Source organism: Pogona vitticeps, chromosome 3, assembly GCF_051106095.1.
Source record: "Pogona vitticeps strain Pit_001003342236 chromosome 3, PviZW2.1, whole genome shotgun sequence".
Lineage (NCBI taxonomy): Eukaryota > Metazoa > Chordata > Lepidosauria > Squamata > Agamidae > Pogona > Pogona vitticeps.
In genome coordinates, this window is record NC_135785.1 from 243,305,221 (window position 1) to 243,330,401 (window position 25,181).

The 25,181-nt window shown below is 43.9% G+C and overlaps 1 protein-coding gene and 1 long non-coding RNA gene across 3 annotated transcripts in view; one reads left to right on the top strand and one right to left on the bottom strand.

Moving 5' to 3' along the window:
- LATS2 (large tumor suppressor kinase 2) overlaps window positions 1–8,879 on the top strand; it is a 64,978-nt gene extending 56,099 nt beyond the window's left edge. For both annotated transcript variants that reach the window (XM_020802029.3, XM_020802030.3), the window contains exons 7-8: window positions 3,084–3,190; window positions 5,670–8,879. In XM_020802029.3, coding sequence (XP_020657688.3) covers window positions 3,084–3,190; window positions 5,670–6,164 — 602 coding nt within the window. In that variant the 3' untranslated portion in view covers window positions 6,165–8,879. The remainder of the gene's footprint in view (window positions 1–3,083; window positions 3,191–5,669) is intronic.
- Window positions 1,000–23,449, bottom strand: LOC110083541 (uncharacterized). Its single transcript, XR_013543383.1, has 5 exons — window positions 21,669–23,449; window positions 19,964–21,533; window positions 17,689–17,795; window positions 5,808–6,102; window positions 1,000–1,136 (listed from the first exon to the last, which is right to left on the bottom strand). It is a non-coding gene; the product is annotated as an uncharacterized LOC110083541 (long non-coding RNA).
- Between the last annotated feature and the right edge of the window lie 1,732 nt (window positions 23,450–25,181).

A 25,181-nucleotide genomic window follows, 5' to 3' on the forward strand; every position in this document is an offset into this window, starting at 1 on the left:
GAATTCGTCGTTGTATGAAGCAATAGTTGTGCGAGGCACCACTGTATTCAGGTACATTTGTAGCAAAAGACAGAGAAAATAAACAGTGGTTCAGCTACTTAGTGGGGATGAAAAGTGATGACAAATGACAAAGAAAAGGCAGAAGTGCTCAAACCCTACTTTAATTTGGTCTTTTCTCAAAAAACAATCTATGACCCTCCCGGTATATGTACAGTACAAGTGGAAGGGACAAGATTGCAGCTTGAGACCAATAAAGAAATAGTCAAGGAATACCTTGTTGCCTTGAATGAGTTCACATCTCCTGGGCCAGATGAACTGCATCCAAGAGTATTAAAGGAACTGGCTGAAGAGATCTCAGAACCACTGTCTTATTATTTTCTTGAAATAATATAGGATGGATGAAGTGCCAGATGATTGGGGGAGAGCTAATGTTATTCTTGTCTTTGAAAAAGAGGAGAATAACAAAAAGGAGGAACCAAGGAATTACAGACTGGAAAACAGAAACAAAATTCAAAAATGGTTGTTCTGGGTTTTTCGGGCTCTTTGGCTGTGTTCTGAAGGTTGTTCTTCCTAACTGTAACAGCCACCCTCATCCTTCACAGAGTGGTTGCTACTTCACTTTAAAAACCTCTGCTGCCACCAACTTAACCTTAAAAATCATAAAAGGACAAGTGTAACTTTGAAAAAGAAAAACTGGTTTATTGATTACAAAAAGAATAATGGTAAATCAGAGGTAAAAATCAATTAGTCAATCACTGTTAATAAAAACACTGGCTCACACAGACTATTTCACACTGACAGGCTCTCTCACTCACTCTAACTACTAATCACTTTAAACTCTCAGCTCAGACTCTCAGCTCAAACTCTATCTCTGTCAAAACTGATCTCTCAAACACCATACACCCCTTTATATCCCAGCTCCTCCCCCTTTAGCACCACCTTCCGTCCCCTCATTGGCTGCTGTTCCACTGCCCAGCTGTGACGGACAGGTGAGGGCAGGGCTGAACATTACACTAACATTTCGCCAGTCTCTGTGGCCGGCATCTTCAGAGGACAGCAACCTGTATTCTGATTCAAAAAGACCTTGATACACTCGAGCCTGATTCAAAAAGACCTTGATAGGCTCGACCACCAGGCTGAAAACAAAAGAATGAAATACAATGGGGATAAATGCAAAGTTCTAGGAAAAAGACAGTAAATGCACACATACAAAATGAGGGATACTTCACCCAGTAATGCTAAATGCAAGAAGGATCTTAGAATTATTGTAGATCACAAGCTGAATATGATACAACAGTGTGATACAGCTGCAAAAAAGGCAAATGCTGTTTTATGCTTCATTAACAGAACTGTAGTCTCCAAATCACTAATCACTCTCTATTCAGCACTGATTAAGCCTTATCTTGAATATCATGTCCTGTTCTGGACACTGCACTTTAAGAAGGATGCTGACAAACGAACAAGTTTGGAGGATGATCACGAGACCGGAAACCAGCTCTGTGAGGAACGAATGAAAGAACTGGGCATGTTTAGCCTTGAGAAAAGAAGACTGAGGGGAGATAGGATCACACTCATCAAATACTTGAAAGGTTGTCATTCAGAGGAGCAGCATAGAGATGGGCACAAACATCGGTTCAGAAGTTTGTGCTGTTGGTGCTGCATTCTCCTCCCTCGCCTCCCCGGCCAATGATTTACTTACCCGTCAGATCATGTTCTTTCCTCCTCTTCAGGAGTTCGGCCAGTCCCTGGCAGGAGCATGGGTTTGCCTGTCTTGCCTCCTTGTCTAAGTGGATGATCAGCCAAGGAGGTGGGGCAGGAAAGCCTGTGCTCCTGCCAGAGTCTGGTCAAACAGCCAAAGAGGAAGAGGAGAGGAGTCCGCGTCAGCTGGTAAGTAGGAGATCCCAGGTGGGAAGCTTTGTGTGGTGCTACGCATATGAACTGACACGAACCAAAGTTCATGCCCATGTCTAGTTTGCAATCATTCCAGAGTGTGGGACACATAATAAGAACCTAAGAAGAGCTCTGCTGGATCGGGCCAAGAGCCCATCTAGCCCAGCTTCATGTATCTCAGTGGTCCCACTAGATGCCTCTGAGAGCACACCAGACAACTAGATACCTGTCTCCTGATACCCCTCCCCTGCATCTGGCATTTTGAGGTATATAATAATGGGCTCAAGTTACAGGAAACCAGATTTTGGTTGACTATAAGGAAAAACCTCCTAAGCAGTACGGCAGTGGAACAAATTATCTCAGGAGGTAGTAAGTACACTAAGTCTGGAGGCATTCAAGGGAAAGTTAGACAGCCATCTGTTAGATATACTGTACTTTGATTCCTGCACTGAGCAGGGTTTGAACATGATGACCTTATATGCCATCCAACCTCCAAGTTCATTAGTCTATGATTCAGAGAAATGCAGTTTGGGAGCAGTGAAATTAAGTATAATATAGCAACTTTAAAAGATTATGGAGACAGAAGTGATAAACAGTACAAACCTGCATATGTTTACGCAGAAGTAAATATTATTGAATTCATAGGGGCTTACTCCGAGACAAGTAGACAGAATTACATCTAACTGACAATTTTTCCCATCTTTGGGAAAAATTTTATTTTATCTTTTATTTATGCAAATTATGTTATGTGATATGTTATATGTTATATGTTTAATTTTTATAGTGTGTGTTGTAAGCCGCCTAGAGTGGTCACAATTGACTAGATAGGCGGGGTATAAATGAAATAAATAAAATAATAAATAAAAATAAAATGTAGACATTTTGGTGCAGAAATCGAGATTCTTTGCACTGTGCTATTATTCACTCATGTAGTGGATAAAATGTTGCAAGACTTGTAAATATCCAGTTTACTTTCCATAGAAGGTTGTCTGCCAACGATCAGAAGAAGGCACATAAATCAGACTTCTCTATTGTAATTTTTTTTGCCATAGTTCATTCTTCTGAGAGGAAACCATAAGCTTGACTATCCTTGTTTCTTTTTATTTTGCAGGGGGGTGTTGATCAAATTAACTTGTGCTACACAGTCCTGCTTTTTATGAACTGAATAGCACATTTTCTTGCTTACTTTTTAGGATACACTCAGCTTTGTGACTGGTGGAGTGTTGGTGTGATTCTGTTTGAGATGCTTGTGGGGCAACCTCCCTTTCTGGCTCCGTCTCCCACAGAAACCCAGTTGAAGGTAAATTCATTTGAAACTGGTAGTTGCTATAAATCACCTGGGTATTTTAGGGAGAAGTTTATATCTAAATCCATTGTCTGTCCCCTTCTTCCCTGCTTTCTTTAAATGACAGCCTGAATTTACTGTTGAAGTATTTACCGTATTTTCGCTCCATAAGACGCACCTCTCCATAAGACGCACCAAATTTCTAGGAGAAGAAAACAGGAAAAAAATAATCTGTTTTCTTCTCCTAAAAATTGGTGAGCCTTATGGAGAGGTCTATCTTATGGAATACACCCTAGGACCCTTTGGAGGCTCACCCAGCCCCCCCCCCGGAGGCCAGAGGGGGTGAAATTGCCACCTTCTGGGACACTTCTGAAGCTTCCCAAGTCTCAAAAGAGTCCCAGAGGTGGCGATTTCGCCCCCTCTGACCCCTGGGGGGCAGGGTGAGTCTCTAAAGGGTCCTAGGGTGTGTTCCAGGACCGTTTAGAGACTCACCCTGCCCCCCCCGGGGGTCAGAGGGGGCGAAATCACTACCTTCGGGAACTCTTCTGAGGCTTCCCAAGCCCCAAAAGAGTGCCAGAAGGTGGCGATTTCACCCGCGCTGGCCCCATGGGGGGCTGGGGGAGTGTTGCAAGGGTCCGAGTGAGCCTTCACGGACCCTTGCGACGCTCCCCCCACCTGGAAGCTGGCGATTTTGCCCGCGCTGGCCCCGTGGAGGGGGGGAGGGAGCGTCACAAGGGTCCGAGTGTACCTTCCCGGACCCTTTCGATGCTCCCCCCACCTGGAAGCTGGCAATTTCACCCGCGCTGGCCCCATAGGGGTGGGGGAGCAGCACAAGGGTCCGGGAAGGCTCACTCGGATCCTTGCAACACTCCCTCCACCCCCCACGGGTCCAGCGGGGGCAAAATCGCCCTGGAAGCTGGCGATTTCACCCGTGCTGGCCCTGTGGAGGGGTGGAGGGAGCGTCGCAAGGGTCCAAGTGAGCCTTCACGGACCCTTGTGATGCTCCCCCCACCTGGAAGCTGGCAATTTCACCCATGCTGGCCCCATGGGGGGTGGGGGGAGCGGCACAAGGGTCTGGGAAGGCTCACTCTGACCCTTGTGACGCTCCCCCCCACGGGGCCAACGGGGGCGAAATCTCCGCCTTCGTTCCATAAGATGCACAGACTTTCCCACACACACACATTTGGGGGGGGGGGGAAGTGTGTCTTATGGAGCAAAAAATACGGTAATTAAGACGTGGTTTAGACAAATAAAGGATTTTTTAATATTTGTTTATTTTTGGAAAGCAGGATCAGTGAAGCTCTTGTATAGCTGGAAACATTGTACAGTACCAGCCATAATGATACGGGTGGGGGTGAAGTATCTACTAAGAAATATTACAACTTAGGGCTTTTTTTAGCTTAGGTGAAAAATGCAAGCAAAGAAGGGTGTGATAAAAGTGTATACATTTTTGTATGGTATATAGAAATTAGAGAGCAATAACTTTTTTTCTGTCTCACATGTTACTAGGTTCTGGGGTTGTATAATAAAGTAGAACAGTGGGAAGTTGATTACAGATAATTAATGCATAGTGAACAAACAAACTGGAACTTAGCCACCTCTGATGGCTGCCAACTTGAATAGCCTTTTAATGGATTATTCTGATTCATAGTGGATATGACTATCAATGTCTATCAGTCATGATGGCTACATATTACATCCAGTATCAGAGGCAGGGTGCCCCTGAATACCATTTTCTAAGGAATATAAAAATTGCTTTAGTCCTGGCCTGATTCGGAGCTTCCCATAGGCATATGGTTGATCACTGTGGGAAGAGTATAATAATGTAACATTGTTCTCCCAGATCTCAGGGTGATCATGGTGAAAGAAGTGGGGTAGCAGGGAACATGCCAATATAATATACAGTACTTACTTCATTGCTTACTCTTTACTGCCACTATCCATCTGTCAGTCAGTCAATCAATCAGTCAAAAACAGTGGTGCCTCACTTAGCAACGTTAATCCATTCCAAGAAAAACATTGCTAAGCGATTTAATCGCTAAGCGATTTTAAAAAGCCCATAGAAACGCATTAAAACGTGTTTAATGCGTTCCTATGGGCTTAAAAACTGACCTTATGCGAAGATCCTCCATAGGGGTGGCCATTTTCAGTGCCTCTAAAGCGAGGCAAAACAGCGGGCGGCCATTTTGTTTTTCAGGTGGCCATTTTGGAACCGCCGATCAGCTGTGCAAAAAGGGTTGCTTTGCCATGATCGCTTCCCCGCGATAATCGCAAAGCGATTTCCCCCCATAGGGGCCATCGCTAAGCAATCACTCTGGCGATGGCCAAAACCCCATTACTAAGCAATTTTATCGCTCAGCAGAGCGATCGCTAAGCGAGGCACCACTGTAAATAAACCTCTGTGTCTAATTTATTTGATAATGCGTAGAAGATATGACAAAAAGCAGAACAATCATCGGGACCAACTGCTTAACTGTATATTTTGGCTCTTCAGGTGATAAACTGGGAGAATACACTGCACATTCCCTCCCAAGTCAAGCTAAGCTCTGAAGCAAGTGACCTGATCACAAAACTGTGTTGCTCTGCTGAAGAGAGACTTGGAAGAAACGGAGCAGATGATATCAAGGCTCACCCTTTCTTTGACTCCATAGACTTCTCCACTGATATCCGCAGGCAGCCAGCTCCATATGTCCCGAAGATCAGCCATCCCATGGACACCTCAAATTTTGACCCAGTGGAAGAAGACAGTCCTTGGGATAACACTAACGAAGATAGTGCCAGGGTGTGGGATCCACAGACCTCTTCTAGTGGCAAACACACAGAACACGCCTTCTATGAGTTCACTTTCCGAAGGTTCTTTGATGACAATGGATACCCATTTAGATACCCAAAGCCTTCTGGGCTGGAAGTAAGCCAGTCTGAGAATTCTGATATAGAAAATAAAGATGGACTTGATCAGACTGGAGCCTGTCAACCTGTATATGTGTAAAATATTGTACAGAGTGTTTTTAAAAAATGCCTGAACACTTTATTGATATACAGTACATAGGGTCTTCTTTATATAGACCTTACTCGGGATGAATTCCCACTGAGGGTAGTACAGGTCTGGGGAGACAGGGACTTGCAGGGCAAGGGTCTAGAACCAAGCTGGTTCTGATTTTAGGCCATTTAGTACTGTAAATAGCTAAAGTGATGAGTGCACTTGAAATCCAGATGTTCACCATACTTACCAAGAGATAGTGCATTACCCTTCCTAGATCTTCTGGGTCTGTTGCATTCTCTGAGCATTTTCAGGCCTCCACACATTTTGCTGTTTTTTGGATTTGCTTTGTTTTAAGTGAGCAAAGAGCACTTATATTTGTTTATAGCAAAGTTGTGTTTTTCCTACTAAATTATAGGGATTAACTTTGACAAATCATGCTGCTGTTATTCTTTTCTCCTTTTTTAAAAAAAATGATCCACCGCACTTAAGTCACATTTTAAAAGAATATGTAAAACTGAAGAACATGTAATTAAAGGTCTCTGTGCAATAATGTTTAATAAGAGAGACAGAAAAGTCCAGTATAGTCTCCTGAATGTACTGGTGCCAGTTTGATTTACACCATTACCTTTATACGTATGTTTCCACATTTCAAAATCCTGATATAAGTTTTGAAGCTGCTTTATTTCCTTTTGAAAACAGTTTTAGAATTTAGTATGATCAAAGTATGAGTAAGTGTCAACTGGGGCGTGATTTCAGTGACTGGTATGTGGAGAATGTTGCATGGGCTATGATTATTTTGTTTTATTCTGTTTGAAATTAGCATTTTCTTGCCATTCACAGGCAGGCCCTGTGTGTCCTTTTTCCCCCTCAGAAGAACTACAATTTTTAGAACTTCAGAATGTGTGTGGTGAAAAAGGTATTGTGTGGATGGTTTTTCCATTATTGCTGTGTGCCACCATTACGTGTTTTTAAAAGAAATTACAGAACTATATTCAGATTATGGATTTGTGGTGAGTTTATTCAAGGGAGAGCTTGTTTTAACAGAATATTTATCCTTCCAAAGAAGGATAAACTACAAAACATTGCTTTTAAAATCATTGTGAGGCCAGAATATTTGGCCCCACTCATCAAATACATGATAGTGCAGTGTTCAGTTGTTTGAAACTCCCCATATAGTATTTAACCATACCATTTAGTGTCTGTTTATGAAGAATATATAGACAAGAATTTACAATTCTCTGTGCCTTAAAATTTTATTCAGGAGCCTTATGTTTTATCCTTAAAAATAATTGAAATCTTAGTACAGTAATGTTAAGGATAAATAAGAGACAATATATTTAGAGTGTATCAAAGAGATGAAGTTGCCTTTATATTGAGTCAGACTCTTGGGTCCACCAAACTTGCTAATTCTAGCCAACAGTCTCTTATGGGCAAAAGTCTTCCAAACCCTGTTATCTGAGACATTTTATCTGGGTCATCAGGGGATTGAACAACAGACTTTGTAGGAACAAAACATGTACTCTGGCATTGAACTATGGGGTCTTCCCCAGGTGCATCATTTGATTATTACGATTATATCATGTGGTGGCAAAACCACTATATGTACCCTTGACGTTTTTATTTGGGCCTTACATTTTAGACAGTCACAAAGGCCATAAAGATACCTTGTAATGCTAGATGCTTTTCTGTGATTTGCTTCAGGGCCTAGAAACTGCATGGTTAAAGCTTATAGATTGTAAAAAATGAGAGATGGGTACTATCTTCAATATAAGAAATCAAAAGAGAAAGATTTTTCTGGGAGGCATAGCTTGCCATAATGTGATCAGGTAAAAATGATCATAATTTACGAACATCATAGTAATTTCTGACTCTGTTGCAAGTCTTTTAGGATTTGTGAATTACTCTGTCTTAATTAACGAGACAGACCTGTTCTAACCACATATACACAGAAGTTATATATTTGGGGCTATAGCCTTAGATGTCTAAGTGAAATACCCAAATGCTGACCCTGATTATATCTGGTCTGTTGTATCCTTATATATTATGATGGACCATACTAATCTTTCATCTCTATCAAAATGCAAGCATAATTTAAAATGTTATTTTTAATTGTTTAAAATATGCATTTTATTAGCTATATTATTCAAAGTGATAATGGAATACTAAAGATAATTAAGCCATACATATCTTCATTTATATTCTATATATGCCTAAATAGATTTTTCCCAAAATCCTTAATTCAGTTTAACAGTCCTTTTTTTAAAAACAATTGATTGCAATAACCCTTGAGGGCAATATTCCACTGTGGTTTTGCTTTAAGTTTTTAAATCCGAAGCATCATTTTTTTCCTATATTATTCCACATATTATTCCTTAACATTTTAGCCTATCATATCCTACCCTTTGTTTAAATATGTAAAGGAACAGCATATATAAATCCATCAGGCTAAACTAAACAAAATGATTGTGTATTTGTTTACATTTGTATGAAAGGAGTGTTCTGAGATATGCAGTGCTTGTGATGTGGTGGTTTATGAAAGATTCAGTATTAGTACTTTTTATATATTAATGCCATGTTTTTATATTTACATCTATCTGACATTCTTCTATGTGGTAGGTTCTTCCTCAGGAACTCAATTTAACTGTTATTTATTTATCATGTGACTTTCGAAAGCTTCTGCTGGCACAATTTATTATTATTAAAAAAAAGGAATCAAAATCCCACATGTCTCTTTGTGTTTGCTCAAAAGTAAACTTAAAAATTACACAACACTTCAAGTAAGTCCATACATTTTGTCTTCCCAACTCTCTCGGTTAGTTTTTACCTAACTGAACCTATTTCTGAAAGCCCTGAACATTTATTCTTACCACAAATAACCAAGGCAGATTTTTGAAAATGTTACAGTTGTCGCAAACTCATGAACAAAGATAATTTAGAAATTCATGGTGGAGCACGCTGGTCTCTTTGGTACTGATCCTGGACTTCACAATGGCTACCTCTTCAACCTCTGTCCCTTTTTTTCTTCAGCCTCTTCAGCATTGGCCACACCAATCACTGTCCCCACTCCAACCCCAGAAGTTTGGCGTTTCCACTCAATATCAACTCAGGCTTGCCTGATACAGATGCCAGTTTCTGATACTCAGCCTCCATCTTCAGTTTCTAAACAGATTCATTCAAGAGCAGCAACTACTGCTTTTGCATCAAATGGTGAAATTTCCAACACTTCACCTTCTGCCTTGTCTAAAAAATCTCTGCCTTCCACTTCCAATCAATAACAGATCTCCATTCACTCCTGAAAACATAGTTCTACGGATTTTTCTCAGCCCCCTGTCTCTGACTTATCTTACTATCTGCATAACAAATAATATTCAGGATCTTTATCTAAATCATCTCAGCACCAATACAGTACATTCTCTTAAATGCTCATTTTTCACCCGGCTCATGTTACCACTCTCCTTATAACACTAACTTCTACTCTATATTTGAAACCAAAAGGAAAATACACATAAAGTTTAAAATCACTGGCCTAAATCTGATTGTGAATCTGAACTGGAGTAAAGCCATTCAATCAAATGCTGAATGGCAAGTGAACTAGTTCTGTGGGTCTGCTGTTGCTCGACCTATCAACTGGATTTGGACTATTGCTTTCTCATCCATAAGACTGTCCGGGGCAATTTTCATACTATATGCCATGTTTAACTTCACAGATAGAAGCAAATATAAATTCATTAATGCTTTGTCTTTCAGATTGTCTGAGTTTCCACTTAAAAGTCAGCAACAAAGCTAATGTTTATATTAATATTCATACATTTTGTTTGTCTGCAATAGGAAGACCACAATTAAGGGTACAAGTTGAGAATCTAGGCATCAAGTGGAGGAATTCTATTTAGGGTGGCTGAGGCAAACGTATTTTACTATCCAGGGTCTTCTACTGCACAGGCTCCATTGAAATGTGCACTTATACAGTGTCCAAAATTGTCCCATATGGAGAGTATGAGGTTGGACAAGGCTGACTTAGATAGTCCATAATACCATCTGAATCTAATGGAAGAATATTTGTTAGCATATCAATACATGAATACTGATTATGTGTTGTAGTTTTCAACTGAACTCAAGCATGCTGAATTTTTGTAGCAAAAGATTTGCCTATGATAATTATTCAGACTTAACTAAAAGAGTAAAATTTACTAATTTCATTACTTTAAAAACTACATTAATGGGGAGGAGAAACTGGTCCTTCACATCTTCAAGGATAAAAAGAGCCATTCCGCACTTATCATCATCTACGTACGATAGAAAATAAATTGAGAGAAATCACAGTGGCTGAACAGATGCCATCCTGCTCCTGCTTCACATAACTAACTGGAAATTTATGGTACTGTATATATAGTAATGTATGCAATCCTACTGCTGATTTATGTTTGCATATGGGAAATTACATAGGTCTTAGTGGCAAATTGCTGCTTTTTAACAATGTGTCAGTTGTGTTTCAGAGGGCATACATCAAGAAACACAAGCACCATGTTGTAAATTAGCAGCAATTGGCCACCAATACTTAATATAATTTCCAGTAGCAAGCATAAATCTGCAATAATAATTTGGCAATCCTGGGTGAGAGGCAGCATTTAACTAATTGAAAACAATCATTTTTATAATAGTATGGAAATACAGATATAGATCAGAATAAGAGAGAGGAAATGTGTAGAATATTTATTGTCAAATACTCCTTTGTTTTACATGATGACAGAATACTGCTGTAAAACTGATATATCATTAAGAATGGGCAAACCAGTCCTCAAAATGGTGGTGTAACCCAGTGGTTCTTAACCTTTGTTACTCAGATGCTTTTGAACTGCAGCTCCCAGAAACCCCAGTCAGGACAGCTGGTGGTGAAGGCTTCTGGGAGTTGCAGTCCAAAACTCCTGAGTAACCCAAGGTTAAGAACCAGTGGTGTAACCCATTCCAAATTTGCAGTGCAGCCAGTGGGAGTCAACTTGCCATCTTTCTGTTGCACATCCCCAAGTCCTCTAGTTGTGTACTATGTGCACAACCAATTGTGCAACTGGGTAAATAACTGGTGGCCAACTAATTGTGAAAACTGCCTTTACACCATTGGTTTCATGTAAACAAAAAAATTAAAAAGGGCCATGTAGTCCTTTTACACAATCCAAATACAAGGGTAGGTGACAGCTTTATTAGTTACATGCTGTCAGGTCAGAACTGACTTCTAGCAATCCTAATAGAGCTTTCAAGGTGAGTGAGATATTTTTACCAGTTCTATTCCCCCCAGTGAGTTCTTCTTCGTGGACTCTGTGAAATCACACTAATGGGTTAATCTGCGCTTGCGCAGAAGGTCTCGGAACATTCTAGAGCTTAAAGTAACACTTTTGGCTCCGCCCCCCCAGGACCTCATGGTCCGCCCGCCCTAACAGCCATTCAGTTCCATTTTTTCCGCTGCTGCAGTTAGGTCTCCTAGCTAGAGCTCCGTGAAAGATTGGAAAGATCTGAAGATTCCTGAGTTTTGGACTCCGCATTCTTGCTTCAAGGGAAGTACTTACTTCATTTTATTATTAGGGGAGTTTTTGGACTGTTTTTGAGGGCTCCCCTCGCTCCCCTACCCCTTTTTTTCCCCCCTTATTTCTTGGACTGTTTTCCCGCCTTTTTCTCCTTTATGGCCTCCAAGGCACCATCTTCACCTAAAGTTACTTTTAAAAGCTGTGCCGCCTGTTCTAAAAAGATCCCTTCCACAGACGGCCATCGTTACTGTTTATTTTGTCTTGGGGAGTCCCATATCCCCCAGACTTGTCGCCATTGTGAACGTTTTACCCGGCAAGGCTTAAGGCTTCGAGAGCAACGTCTCAGGGCAGCGCTCTGGGAGAAATCCCTCACCGCACCTGCTATGGCAGCGTCCTCTGCGCCTGCAGATTCAGCTCCTGCACCTGGCCCTAAAACTAGGGCTAATGGCAAGTCAGCTACGTCTACCCAGAAGGTTTCTAAAAAATCTAAGCCTCCTAAGAGCCAGGCCACGGCCGCCATTCCTCCCCCGCCGTCTCCGGCGGCCACGCCTCAGCTCCAACCGTCGCCTTCCCTGCCTGCTCTTACTCCGCAATCTCCTATTGAGATTCACTCCCAAGCGTCGTCGGTAGCTTCTTCTCCACCATCCTTGCCACTACTGACCGATACGCCGGATACACCCTTCTTCCCATCCCCTAGGAAGAAGAGAGCCAAGACGAAGCATTTGGAAACAGCCTCTAGAGATTCCCGGTCTCCGAGCCCCTCGGGACCGAAGGTCTCCCCCCACGGGGCTCGACATTCTCGCCCCAAGAAACGTAAGAGGCAGGAGGCTATGGAAGACAAAACCGCTCCGCTCAAGCTTTCCAAGAGCTATTTGAGAAAATGGCGGAAACAGATGCAAAAGCTCTATGACCCGCGGCTCCTTTACAGCCTCGCTACGCGGAGTTCCTCATCCGACTCCTCATCCTCCTCGTCGGTCTCCTCCGTCTCTTCGGTACCGTCGGTACCGTCGGCCCGCGATACCGATAGGGGTAGACGACGACACGCCCACTCGGTACCGTCCCCTCACGATATCGGAGTCAAGGGTTCTAAGCCGATACCGGGAGGACCCTCCTCACGGAAGGCAGAGCAACAGACCATACCGACCGGTATACCACGTCGTACCACCACCGATACCGGAATCGGTACCGCGCCTCTCGGTACCGACGCACCGCCACCTAAACCGAAGCGGCATCGCGACACGGTACCGCCGAAACCGCGAAAGAAGAAGCGCCGCCACGTTTCCTCTGACTCGGACTCTTTTCAATTGGATCTCCCCGATACCGATACCGATCCCGATACCGGGCACGGTACAGGACACGGTACCGAGCACGGTACCGACACCGGACCGAGGGGCAAGAAGCGCTCTAAACGCAGAGACAAGTCGATACCGGCCCCCGTTTTTCCCATGCCGGAACTCCCGCTCCCCCCGCCCCTCCCTTCTGATTATCCCGAGGACTCCTCCTCCGAATGCTCTTTTTCGGATACTTCGGCTCCTAATGATAACACTCCGGACTCTGCCATCATTGATAAGAACCCGGTTTCTCCTGCGGCCGACTTCCCTAGCTATTCCCAACTGATACATAGAATAGCCTCCGCTTTGGAACTCCCTGTCGAACGCCCGCCTGAAGCGGTCCCCGACAAGGTATACGGCGATATTGATGAGGATCAGAACCTACCCATGCGTCTAGCATTCATTCCTTCACTGTTGCGCACCCTAAAGCAACCTTGGGACAAACCTTGTTCTACCCCTCAAATGTCCAGACGGGTCGAGAACTTATACCGGATTCAGGGATCTGAACTGGATTTCCTGGTAAAACACCCTGCTCCCAATTCCCTTATTGTCGACGTCGCCCAGTCTAAGTTTCGGCCTGCATCAGCCGCATCCCCCAATAATAAGGATGGGAGGAAAATGGACATATTTGGTCGCCGTTCATATGCCTTCTCGTCTCTAATCGTGCGAGCTGCCAACTATGTTGCCGCTATGGCGGCGTACCACCAACACTTATGGGATTTAGCTCTACCATCCCTACAGGCTGCACCTGATGAGCTGCAACCGAGAGGCCTCTCTCTTCACCAGGAGGCATCACAGCTCATTCGTCAGGAACGGGTCACGGTTCGTCACATCTTGGATGCTGCATCCCGTAATTTAATGACGGGTATTGCCATGAGGCGACAGGCGTGGCTCAAGTCCGCAGCTATTCCTGAGGACTCCAAGGCCCGTATCCTTGACCTTCCCTTTGACGGCTCGGGTCTTTTTGATCCCAAGACGGACGAGATCCTGAAGGGCCTCCATGAAGCTAAAAAGGCTGCCAGATCCTATGCTGCTCAACCGTTCTACAAACAACGCTACCCTTGGAAGCGCCCATCCTTTCCCCCGGCTATGCAGCCAGGGAAATCCTATCCCTACAAGCAAAGGTATTCTCCTTCTTCCGGCTACACCACTAGACATGACCAACGACACAGGACACGTGCCACCTTCAAAAAGGTCGACCGTAAGAATAAACAGGGCCTTTGACTGCTCTACGGCCATTTTCTCTCCTTCCTACGCCACCCGCTTGTCCCCTTTCCTCTCCAGTTGGCTTACCATCACTTCAGACAAATGGGTCCTTTCTATCATCGCTCGCGGTTACGCGATAGAATTTTTGGAGACGCCTCCTCCCCGTCTAGTTCTTACCCCCCCATCCGACCCTCTAAAGCAAGAAGTAGCCACCCTGTTACACAAGCATGCAATAACCAGGGTGTTTCCAAATCCTGCCAATCCTGGTTTTTTCTCCAGATATTTTCTGGTGACGAAGCGGGACGACTCTTTCCGTCCTATTTTGGACCTCAGGCGTCTCAACAAATTCATTGCCTATCGTCGTTTCCGGATGGTGACCTTGGAAAGGATTCTGCCTCTCTTGCGACAGGGTGACTGGTTCGTCGTCATAGACCTCAGCGACGCCTACTTCCACATAAATATCAGGCACGACCATCGTCGCTTCCTGCGCTTCTCGCTGGGGTCAAGATGTTACGAATTCTCCGCTCTGCCTTTTGGACTTTCCACCACGCCCAGAGTCTTTACGAAGTGTATGGCCCCGGTGGCGGCCTTCCTGAGAACAAGGGGCATAGCCGTCTTCCCATACATCGACGACTGGCTACTGGTTGCTCACTCCAGGCTTCAGGCCGAGCGTCACACCCTTACAGTGCTCCGCCTCCTCAAAACTCTCGGACTGCAGGTGAACTACAAGAAGTCCGTCCTTGTTCCCTCGCCTGTTGCTTCCTACATAGGCGCCACCCTCGATGCTCGGACCGGCCGAGCACTCCTCCCTTTAGAAAGAGCGCAGAAGATGGCTGTTCTCATCGAGAAATTCCGCCCTCTCCATCATGTCACCGCTCACACTGCTCAGAGGCTACTGGGCCTTATGGCCTCCACCACTTCGGTCATCCCTCACGCGAGACTGAAGCTTCGTTCGCTGCAGGTGTGGCTCCTGTCACTCTTCAACCCCCTCTGGGACTTCCCCAAAAAGAGACTCTTGGTGTCCAGGGAATTGTCAGAGCAGTTGAAGTGGTGGATCAACCCGGACAATCTGTTCATGGGACGCCCTTTCGCCCCCATTGCCCTACAAACTCGCATCACGACGGATGCCAGCGACATCGGCTGGGGTGCCCATTGTTGCAGCCTGCAAGTCCACGACCGGTGGTCTCCAAAGGAGCTTGCTCTCCACATCAACAATCGGGAGCTTCTCGCCATCTTCAAGGCCTGCCGGGCGTTCCTACCCATCATCAGGGGCACAGCCCTTCAGGTTGTTTCGGACAACACGACGGCTGTCGCGTATGTCAACAAGCAGGGCGGTACCCACTCCTTCTCCCTCCTGTATCTTGCTGTCCAGCTATGGGAGTGGTGTCTCCAACATCATGTCTTTCCATCCGCTGTATACATTTCCACTCACGACAACATACTTGCGGATCGGCTCAGCAGGACTGCTGTTACCATGCACGAATGGGTGCTGGACCATGCGGTGTTCCTAACACTCTGCCAGCGATGGGGAACCCCTGTGGTGGATGTTTTCGCCACTCACCTCAACTCCAAATGCCCCATCTTCTTCTCCAGGGGCGGTCACGGCCTGAATTCGCAGGGCGATGCTCTGATGGTGACGTGGAGCCACCATCTTCTCTACATGTTTCCACCGTTTCCCCTCCTACTGAGGACACTGGTGAAAGTCTGCGACGACAATGCGAATGCCATTCTGATTGCTCCGTTTTGGCCGCGCCAACCGTGGTTCGCGAGGCTCATCTCGAGGGCGACGGAGTACGTCAGGCTACCTTACCTTCCGCATCTGCTGACCCAGAACGAAGGGACAACTTACCACCCGGACGTGCAATCACTCCACCTCACCGCCTGGAGGATAGTCCCATGGTAGCCCACGTCCTCTCCCATTGTCGTAAGCCGTCCACTGACACCCTGTACGGGAGCAAGTGGAAGGCTTTCCTGAAGTTCACCTCTTCTCATCAACTGCCCGCGTCGCCCACTACGCTCCATACTGTGTTACAGTTTCTGGCTTACCTTTTCCAGATGAACCTGTCTCATTCCACCTTGAAGGTGTACCTCTCCGCCATCATAGCCCATCAACCGCCAGAGGCGGACAGTGCTCTGTTATTTAGACACGCGAAGATCAAACGTTTTCTTCGAGGGGTTGTACGCCTTCGTCCACCTACAATTAATCCTATTCCTCAGTGGTCCCTCCATACAGTCTTAAACTGTCTTTCAAAACCACCCTTTGAGCCGCTTGCTACGGTTTCGGAGCGCCTCCTTACCCTCAAAGTGGTTTTCTTGGTAGCTATTACGTCAGCCAGAAGGGCCTCTGAATTGGCTGCCCTGAGGACCGACCCACCTTTCTTGCAATTTTTCCGCGACAAGGTGGTCTTGTACCCTGACGTGTCCTTTCTGCCCAAAGTCACCACAGACTTTCATGTCAAGCAGCCCATAGTCCTGCCAACCTTCTTTCCCCAACCTACCTCTCCGGTTGAGAAATCCCTCCATCTTCTCGACGTTCGTCGGGCGTTAGCCTTCTACGTTCAAAGGACTTCCTCGTTCCGTCTCTCCAAGCGCCTGTTTGTCTCTTACCAGCAACCCCATAGAGGTCGGGAAGTGTCTCCGCAAACTGTCTCCAGATGGATAGTTCAGGTCATCCGTCTGGCCTATGAACTGGCTAAGAAGCCTCTACCGGCATCTGTTCATGCCCATTCTACTAGGGCTGTTGCGGCCTCTACGGCCTTTCTCCGTGGAGTCCCACTACAGGACGTTTGTAAAGCCGCCACGTGGTCCACGCCCTCCACGTTTGCATCCCACTACAGACTCGACCTGCGAGCCAAGGAGGATGCGAGGTTTGGCCGGGCTGTCCTGTCGGCTGTGCTGCCGTGACGTTTCCCTCCTCCTTTCAGAGGTAAGCTTGCTAGTCACCCATTAGTGTGATTTCACAGAGTCCACGAAGAAGAAAAAGAGGTTACTTACCTGTAACTTTGGTTCTTCGAGTGGTACTCTGTGAATTCACACGGCCCGCCCGTCCTCCCCACTTTCCGTCACGGCTGTCTCGCCTTTAGAGCAGCAGCGGAATTTGGGGAACTGAATGGCTGTTAGGGCGGGCGGACCATGAGGTCCTGGGGGGGCGGAGCCAAAAGTGTTACTTTAAGCTCTAGAATGTTCCGAGACCTTCTGCGCAAGCGCAGATTAACCCATTAGTGTGAATTCACAGAGTACCACTCGAAGAACCAAAGTTACAGGTAAGTAACCTCTTTTTTCCATCAAGTGGAGATTCATAACCTGGCTTTCAGTCATAATCCACCACCCTATCCACTACACCTTACTGCATACCCAATACCTTTATCAGATCACTAGGGAAAAAAACATAAGGCAGACTTGAAGATTTGTGTGGAGTCAAACGCTATCTTGTTTGTTTGTTATAGTGGTCTAATTCTTTCAAAAGGTATCACCTACTATTGTCTTTCCCAACGATCATGGCTGTGCTCGGTGAGTTGTAGTCCAAATAATTCATGCTCTGGGTTGAATGAAGTGTGCATGTGTCTGATAGACGGCTCCTAGATCTTTTGGTGGAAGGAGAAAATAATAACGCATGGAAAAATATGAGATGATTATAACATCATCTAGATGGCCCCCACTGCCTTGTTCCCAACTACCGGTATATTCCATGAATGAAGCATACCAATCATACTGTAAAGCCTCATCTGGAAGCATCCTCACTTTCCAAAATTTGGAACATTGTTTTTAAAGGTAATTCATGATATAATTCTCTAGAAAATCCCAAAACATCACTTATTAATATTGACAGACACTAAAGAGTCCAAGCTATTGTTTTGAAAAAAAAAGCAAAAGTATTTAATAAAAATAAGTGTTTAGAAAAATGCTGTGATAGTGGTAGATAAATAATTCTTAGTGAATTTATCCTTGCAAGCAATAATAGAATTAGCAGAGGATTTGACATAAATAGGAAATTCTATACTGTGGTAATGTTTTTGCTGATGGAGAAATATTTGGAAGCAGGAAATGGCAATGACATGTGGCAGAAGTTGTGGTAGATCTACCAACAACATCTTTAATCATTTATCTTCTACGCCATTGTCCTAGTTAAGAATGAACAGGAGGCTGGGTTTTGTTGTGTCTTTGGTGAAAGAAAGGAAGGAGAGGTGGGGGTGGTAGTGTGCGAGTTCTGAAGCCCACCCTCTTCAACCCCAGGTTGCCTCTGACATATGGTGACCCTATGAATCAACAATCTCCAAAATAAGCTGTCCTCAATTGCCCTGCTCAGCTCTTGCAAACCCAATGCTGTGGCTTTCTTTAGGGAATCCGTCCATCTCATATTTCACCTTCCTCTTTTCCTGCTGCCTTCCACCTTTCCCAGCATTAATGTCTTTTCAAGAGCATGGTATGCACATCGGGTTTGATCCAGGCTTCACAGCATTGTGGGGTTTTCTGATATAACATACTCCACACTAACAGTACCTTATGTTTTATGCCACACATCCTTTTGACAGGTACCTAACAAATCTATTAAAATTTTTTAAAAAACTACACAGTAGAAAAGAATAACCAAAGAACGTAAACAGGCAAATATGAGATAAGTCTATTTTCTGGGTACATTCTAATACTAGAATAAAAACTAGTACATCAGTATATATCTAGTAAAAAAAGTAATCACTATATTAAATAATATCGATTCTAATACCAGTGGGTATTAATATAATTTTTTTCTTGGCCACATTAAATACTGCTGCACATTCATCATGTGCTAGCCTGAATGAATCAGGCTCAGCCACTAAAGGCTCAAAAGACATTATCTTCAGAACAGCAGCAAGGTTTACATGCTTTTAGTCTTAGTTTTCCATTAACTTATTTTGTGTTTCTTTTTGACCATATCTCCTACATTGGCTCTTTTTTTATCACTTCAGAGTTAAAATTTTATACTATCTGGTAAAGCTAAAACAACTTCCACACAGGTTTTTCAGACTGTTATCCTACACAATTCTCACAGCAGCTGCAGTCATCAGCATACCTAAAGGCAAGGTCTAGCAGGTAACTTCCTCTAGTTCAGTGCTTCCCAACCTTGGAGAACCCAGCTGTTCTTAGACTGCCGTTTCCAGAAGGTTTCACCACCAGCTGTGTTGGCTGGGGTTTCAGGAAGTTGCAATCCAATAACCACTGCTCTAGATGTTCTTGAGTTACAATGACTATCGGTCCTAGCTGTCTTGACTCCTTTTAAGGTGGGGTAAATGTATTTTAAATAAATAGCCAAAATGTTCAGTGGGGAGGAAGGATTGAAACTTCAAAAACATCTGCATCCCTGACTATATTGCAGCTGGAGCCCTTGGGATATAGCAAGAATCAATTAGGTAGATGGGCAAAGGCAGAGAGGTGGACACCTGCAAAGTGATCCAAGCAGGAGGATTGTGAGTGGCCCTCCTCAGTGGCACAAGGAACAAGTCTTCACCACCGAGGTCTTCTAAAATGGTGGAAAGTGGCCCTCACAAAAGATAAGAGAGGGGCAATATCAAGCTAAACTCTGGTCAAGCCTTGGAGATGCTGGACAACGCACTCCTTGTTTTTTGCAGCTTTAGACAGGCATCTACACTGCACTGGTCATCTGTACTCGGCTTCAGAGCTGATCTTCCAGTTAGGCAGAATGAAACAGGCTCCCCATGTGCTAGATGCTAGGGGCCAGAGCTTTAGTAAAAACAATGTGTGTTACTTGGCTCACCTTGTACTTCCTAATCTATCTTGCTACTTCAGGTTCCCTCACATGATTGATAAAGCAGAATTCAGTTGCCAGCCAAGTCATCTTCTGTTCTTGGGATAAGAGGATGCCATCTTGTTTTATACCTCAGGAAGCAAAAGGAACTGGGTTAGCCCTTTTCATGTTTATATGTCATAAGTGTTAACAGCACTGATGCAAGCTATTACTAGCTCTCTCAACCCCCCAACAAACTAAAGGGCTATTAAGAGCTGAAGTAATTAAGTTTGGATATTGTGAAAAATCTAGTAGAATAAAGTATGACACATTGACTTCTTCAGGGCTAAATAGAGGGAATGATCTGTGAAGTAAGGTGTTTGGGGTATAATGTTAGGGAGAAAGATAAAGCTGAAATAATGTTTTAATGAATTTCTGTGGGCTTAGAAATTAAAGTTGTGGTTAGAAAGTGCCATCTAGCGGTGAGCATGCCATGAACCTCAAGAAATCACATTAGGAAACTATCAAGTTCTTTACTCTTTACTATTAAATACTGAATTATTAAAGTATTTGATTTGTAACTGTAAAATTCAGAATGAACACACAGAACTATAAATAGCATTTCAAATGTGCTCCCACCACATATTTTTATATAGATGTTTTACCTCTACCAGAAGGATTCTTTTCAGAAGAGAATCAAGAGCCTCCATGACCAAACAGCATGCAGGACAAGACTGCCTCTGAGATGCCTGTTCCCTCAGAGGGGGTGGCAGGAACCCATCTCAAAATGGCAGAGAGTCTAGAACTGGAAAGAGGAGGCAACACCTTTTCAAAGTCCAAGAGAGTTGAGGAGAGGTCTCTGCGAGAGTGGGGGACACCTTGTGAATATGCAACTCCTTGGTAGGTAAGTCCACCTTCTGGGAGGACCATATTCTGAACTGCCCACAGCTGAAATCTGCATGTGGTCCAGGGCAGCTCAGTTACACTCTGGAGAGGCTGCTGGAAACATTATCTCTGTTTGGACTTTGCTGGCCATACTGATTCTTGACATGAGGGCTCTGATGTATATGACTCCAGACTTCTGAAATCGGTTTCTCTGTCTCTTGTTGATATTTTGCTCTGCGGCTTATTGATTCGAGATAGTTTTAACATTGCTGTGGAGCTGCCTGCTTAGAAATGATGTGTTTTGACTCATAAGACTGGGCATTGACCCCTGCTGTCTATGACTATGCTTTTGGATTATGTTCATCTGTACTAGGGTGTGAGGGTTCAAATATGGCCTCTCCTGGCTTCGACATAGACACTGGAGTCTCTTGTTGTGCGAAATCAAAACTGCGTTTTATTGGAACATTAAACATCAAATCCTTTGTCTCTAAGTCAACGCTAACATTGTCTCTTGCTGCCAATAGGTCCCCCGAGGGTATCCAAACATCTTTGATGAACAGGTTATATTCTAAATCGTTCCAGGGATGGATTATTGCCATCCAAGTCCAAAGTGTCTGTTCCCGGTTCTAATAATGGTATGGTCTGCTCGTCTCTCCCCTCTAGATAGAAGGGGTCCTCATCTCCTCGTAAGGGAGCCCACGGTCCGACAGGAACCCTCTCCGCTGGGCTTCCTCCAGTCTCCATGCTCGTCTCTTTACTCTCTTTCCACCACTTCCTTCTCTTCTCTTAGCCTCCAGCGCCACTCACACACTTCCAGGTCGCCCCCAATATGAGGGTCGTGGAGGCAGACCTCTCCTTCTCCTATAGTCTGCCTCCTCCCTGGGAACCCAGACCTTTTCACCCTTTCCGATCCAGGGATCTACCACCCATATTAACTCCCAACCCCCCAGTATATCGTCCCGCGTTCCTTTTATATCCCCTATTCCCACCTCCATGGTGGTTCTGCCCCTTTCTTCTTTTCCCGCCATTTCCCTCTCAGTTTGAGTGGCTACTGTCATTTTAGACAACCCCGTTCTAGCTCGCGGGTGTCCACTACCCATTGTACCGTCTCGACAGGTGATGCAAGCGGGTCTGTTTGCACCTCTTGTTCTCTCCTGAGGCAGGATGACACTCCGGCGAGAGCTTCTACCCACTCGCCTCGCGTCTCACATAGGGCCTAAGTTGTTTGTGCTAAACATTGACCTTAGACTGTACTGACTATACTACTGGGTTTCACCTGATGGAACAGAATAGACATAGCATTATCGGTTTTACTTCAATTCTCTTTCCAATTGACCCAACAGCCACAAAGTATGTCGGTATTTTAAGCATGCTTCCTAGCACAACACCAAGATTCCTTTTCTGTTTAGTTATTAACAAAGACCAGTATGTGTGTGAGAGTAGGCCTTCTTCCCCTAGTTCTATAAATCATTTGGGAACATATCACCTTCATTCATAACAATCTTGCAGCTACAGAACAGCCACTTAGATATAATGTGGTATCTACTGCCTGAATTATATACAGTTTATATGCAAAAAAAGTGGTAATGCAACCATTCATCTTTACCAGATTGGTTAACTCTTAAGTGTTCAGGCCTAATCTGCCAGGAAAATTGGGTTTAAGATTAACATTTAAGATCCTTAAGGGATTGCTGGTAATAGCTCTTTGTAAAACAAGTCTCTGATGAAATATTATGAGAGATAATCTCTTTGTTTTCCTTCCTGACAGAAGAGATGTAAAATATCTATCATAGTGGTTTGCATGAGTGCAGTCTCTCCATTCCACTCTCCTGCTTCAGCCTCATACACAGGGCTTACAAGGGCAGGACACCAGGACTTTTTGATTGGCAATGGCATGATGCCATTTCCCCCCACGCCAGACATCCCTGTTGCCTCTGAGCTCAGTTGTAATCCTCCCAGTTGCTGGAGCAGAAGGAATTAATTTTACCAGCAACAATATATTGTTACAAGTTATTCTTCTTATATTAATTTTATTTTTAATGTGGTGTGGCTTGTTCTTGAATGGCTGGTGAGTGCCCTTTGTTTTTATTATTTCTCCCTTACTGGAGGTTGGACCTCATCATGGCTATCTTGACATTTGATGTGCCAGCTTGTGTTGCATTCCAACCAGTCTCCCAAGTCTTCCAGTTAATAAGTTCATCTTCCTGTCTTTTCCATAGCCTTACAAAGATCTTGCTTCTCATGCAGATAGAATTTGCTAGAACTGCCTTGGTAATAAGAATTAACTTACAACTCTCTATACTTTTTGGGCTGTCCTTAGGGGAATGGCTATGGGAAATCTGATGAATGAGCAGCTCTCCCCAAACTGATCATTTTTTGACATTTCACACTGACCTATTAAAATCTCAAGAGTAACTGACAAACAGAAGTATTAACTTTATTCTTGAAGGAAAAATTTGATGACACAGTCTCAACAAATGTCAACATTCCTCAGAAGCTCTCCAGAAGGTTCCACTGGTGTTAATGTAAACTAACACAACAAAATTCAACAACAGATTTGGATGGTTAATTTTTATTAGATGCATGGTGGTGTGGTGAATCAAGTGTTAACCTCCTCCTCCCTCTCTTCATAGCATGTTTGTTCCTGATCTTGTAGGGTACTGAAGAGGGGATAATGAAGAGATGAAAATTAACATTCTGTTCCTGCAATCAATTAAAATAACATGTCCACACATTTTAATCAGAATGTTCCCAGCACAAAAACTTGATTAGAATCATAGGAAGCTAAAAGAGAACAAAAACGCCAGACCATAAATTTATACAGAGAGGGCTATTAATTTAATTAGCTGAGACACTGTCTGCTACTCCAAGACAAGGATGTCCTCTGTATACATCACGAACCATTTTTCATTGTGCCTCTATGGCTGGCGTCCATAGGAGGCACAAATATTAAAGCATGAAGGACACCTCTCATCTGTGAGTAAAGGAAGTGGTATGTGCAGGTGACAGTATACACTATTTTGCTATCACACTGTGCATTAACAAACACATACTGTAATTCGCATATTAAATCCTACTTGTAGATCAGTGGTTTCCAGATACAGCAACTCTTTCCAGAGATGCCACTGCAGGGCTAATATACAGAACACACTGAGCAAAATTTTATTGGCATAAATTTACACAGCGTATTCTGAATCAGTGCCAAATTATTTAATTTAACTATTAAATATTAAAGAAAATATATAATTTAAACTAGTGAGGCTCCTTAGGACTCCTTCTGCTCCGGGGAAGCCTTTGGCGGCCTTGGAATCTGAGGAAGGTGCCTTTAATAGTAAAAAGAAATCACCCCCAATCACAACTAGTAGCCACAATTGCATTAGTGGCAATCCAGCAGTGATTTTTACTATTTCCCCGCTAAGTCCCAAGACATGCCCCCCCAAAGGCTTCCTCATAGCGAAAAGGCAGCCTAGGGAGTCTTGGAACATGAAATGGGGCATGGGCAGGGTAAAGAAGTGTTCCATTGATTTTTAAATTTCCTGTGCCTGGTCTGGGTTATATATCAGAGTTTTTAATTTTGGTTAGATCCCTTTAGCTGCACAGCAGAAGTGCAGGGATTCACAGAGTAGAATAGCTTCAAGTTTCCAAGGGCAGTCCATCTCTTTTCTCATTACTGGTACTTACTTGGCACTTGTAAAATGCCCAGAGTGGCCTTGGCTGCCAGATGGGCGGTGTAGAAATAAAATAAAATAAAATAAAATATATAAATAAATAAGAGAAATTAATAGGAGAAAGAATAAAAGCCATTTCCTTTACTAACAGTTGTGAACCGATCAAACATGACTGCTTTCAACATGACGAAAGAGAGGGGAGGAAACACTTAGCAAAGAGGCAGGGCTCTCTTTGAACTCAGAGGCAGGAGGGCACAATTGGTTAGTCCTGGATAGATTGACAGTCACCCCAGCCCAGAAAGGTCTCTCCCAGACACACTTTCTCCAGGCAGTATGCAAGGCTGTAAAAACTCCAACAGGTTACGCTACCATAAATTCATGCAACAGGATTTTGCCCATTAAAAGTGTTAGATACTTTAATTGCTGACCTCTGATACAAAATTGTCCTAAAGATGGGGTTTTGCATGTGACAATTAATTATGTGCTGTTGAGCTTGCAACCCTTACATAATTTTTAAGTACAAAGAAGTCAGGAGTGGTTTACCAATTCCATCTTTGCTGACACACTGGGACCATCCAGCTTTCCAAGGCTACAAGGATAGAAGAAGAATTAATCCCATCAGTGACACATGTTCTGGATTATATCAGCTGGCCCTTCTCTGGAAGTCATAGTGAGGATGTGAACTCCCAGTTCCT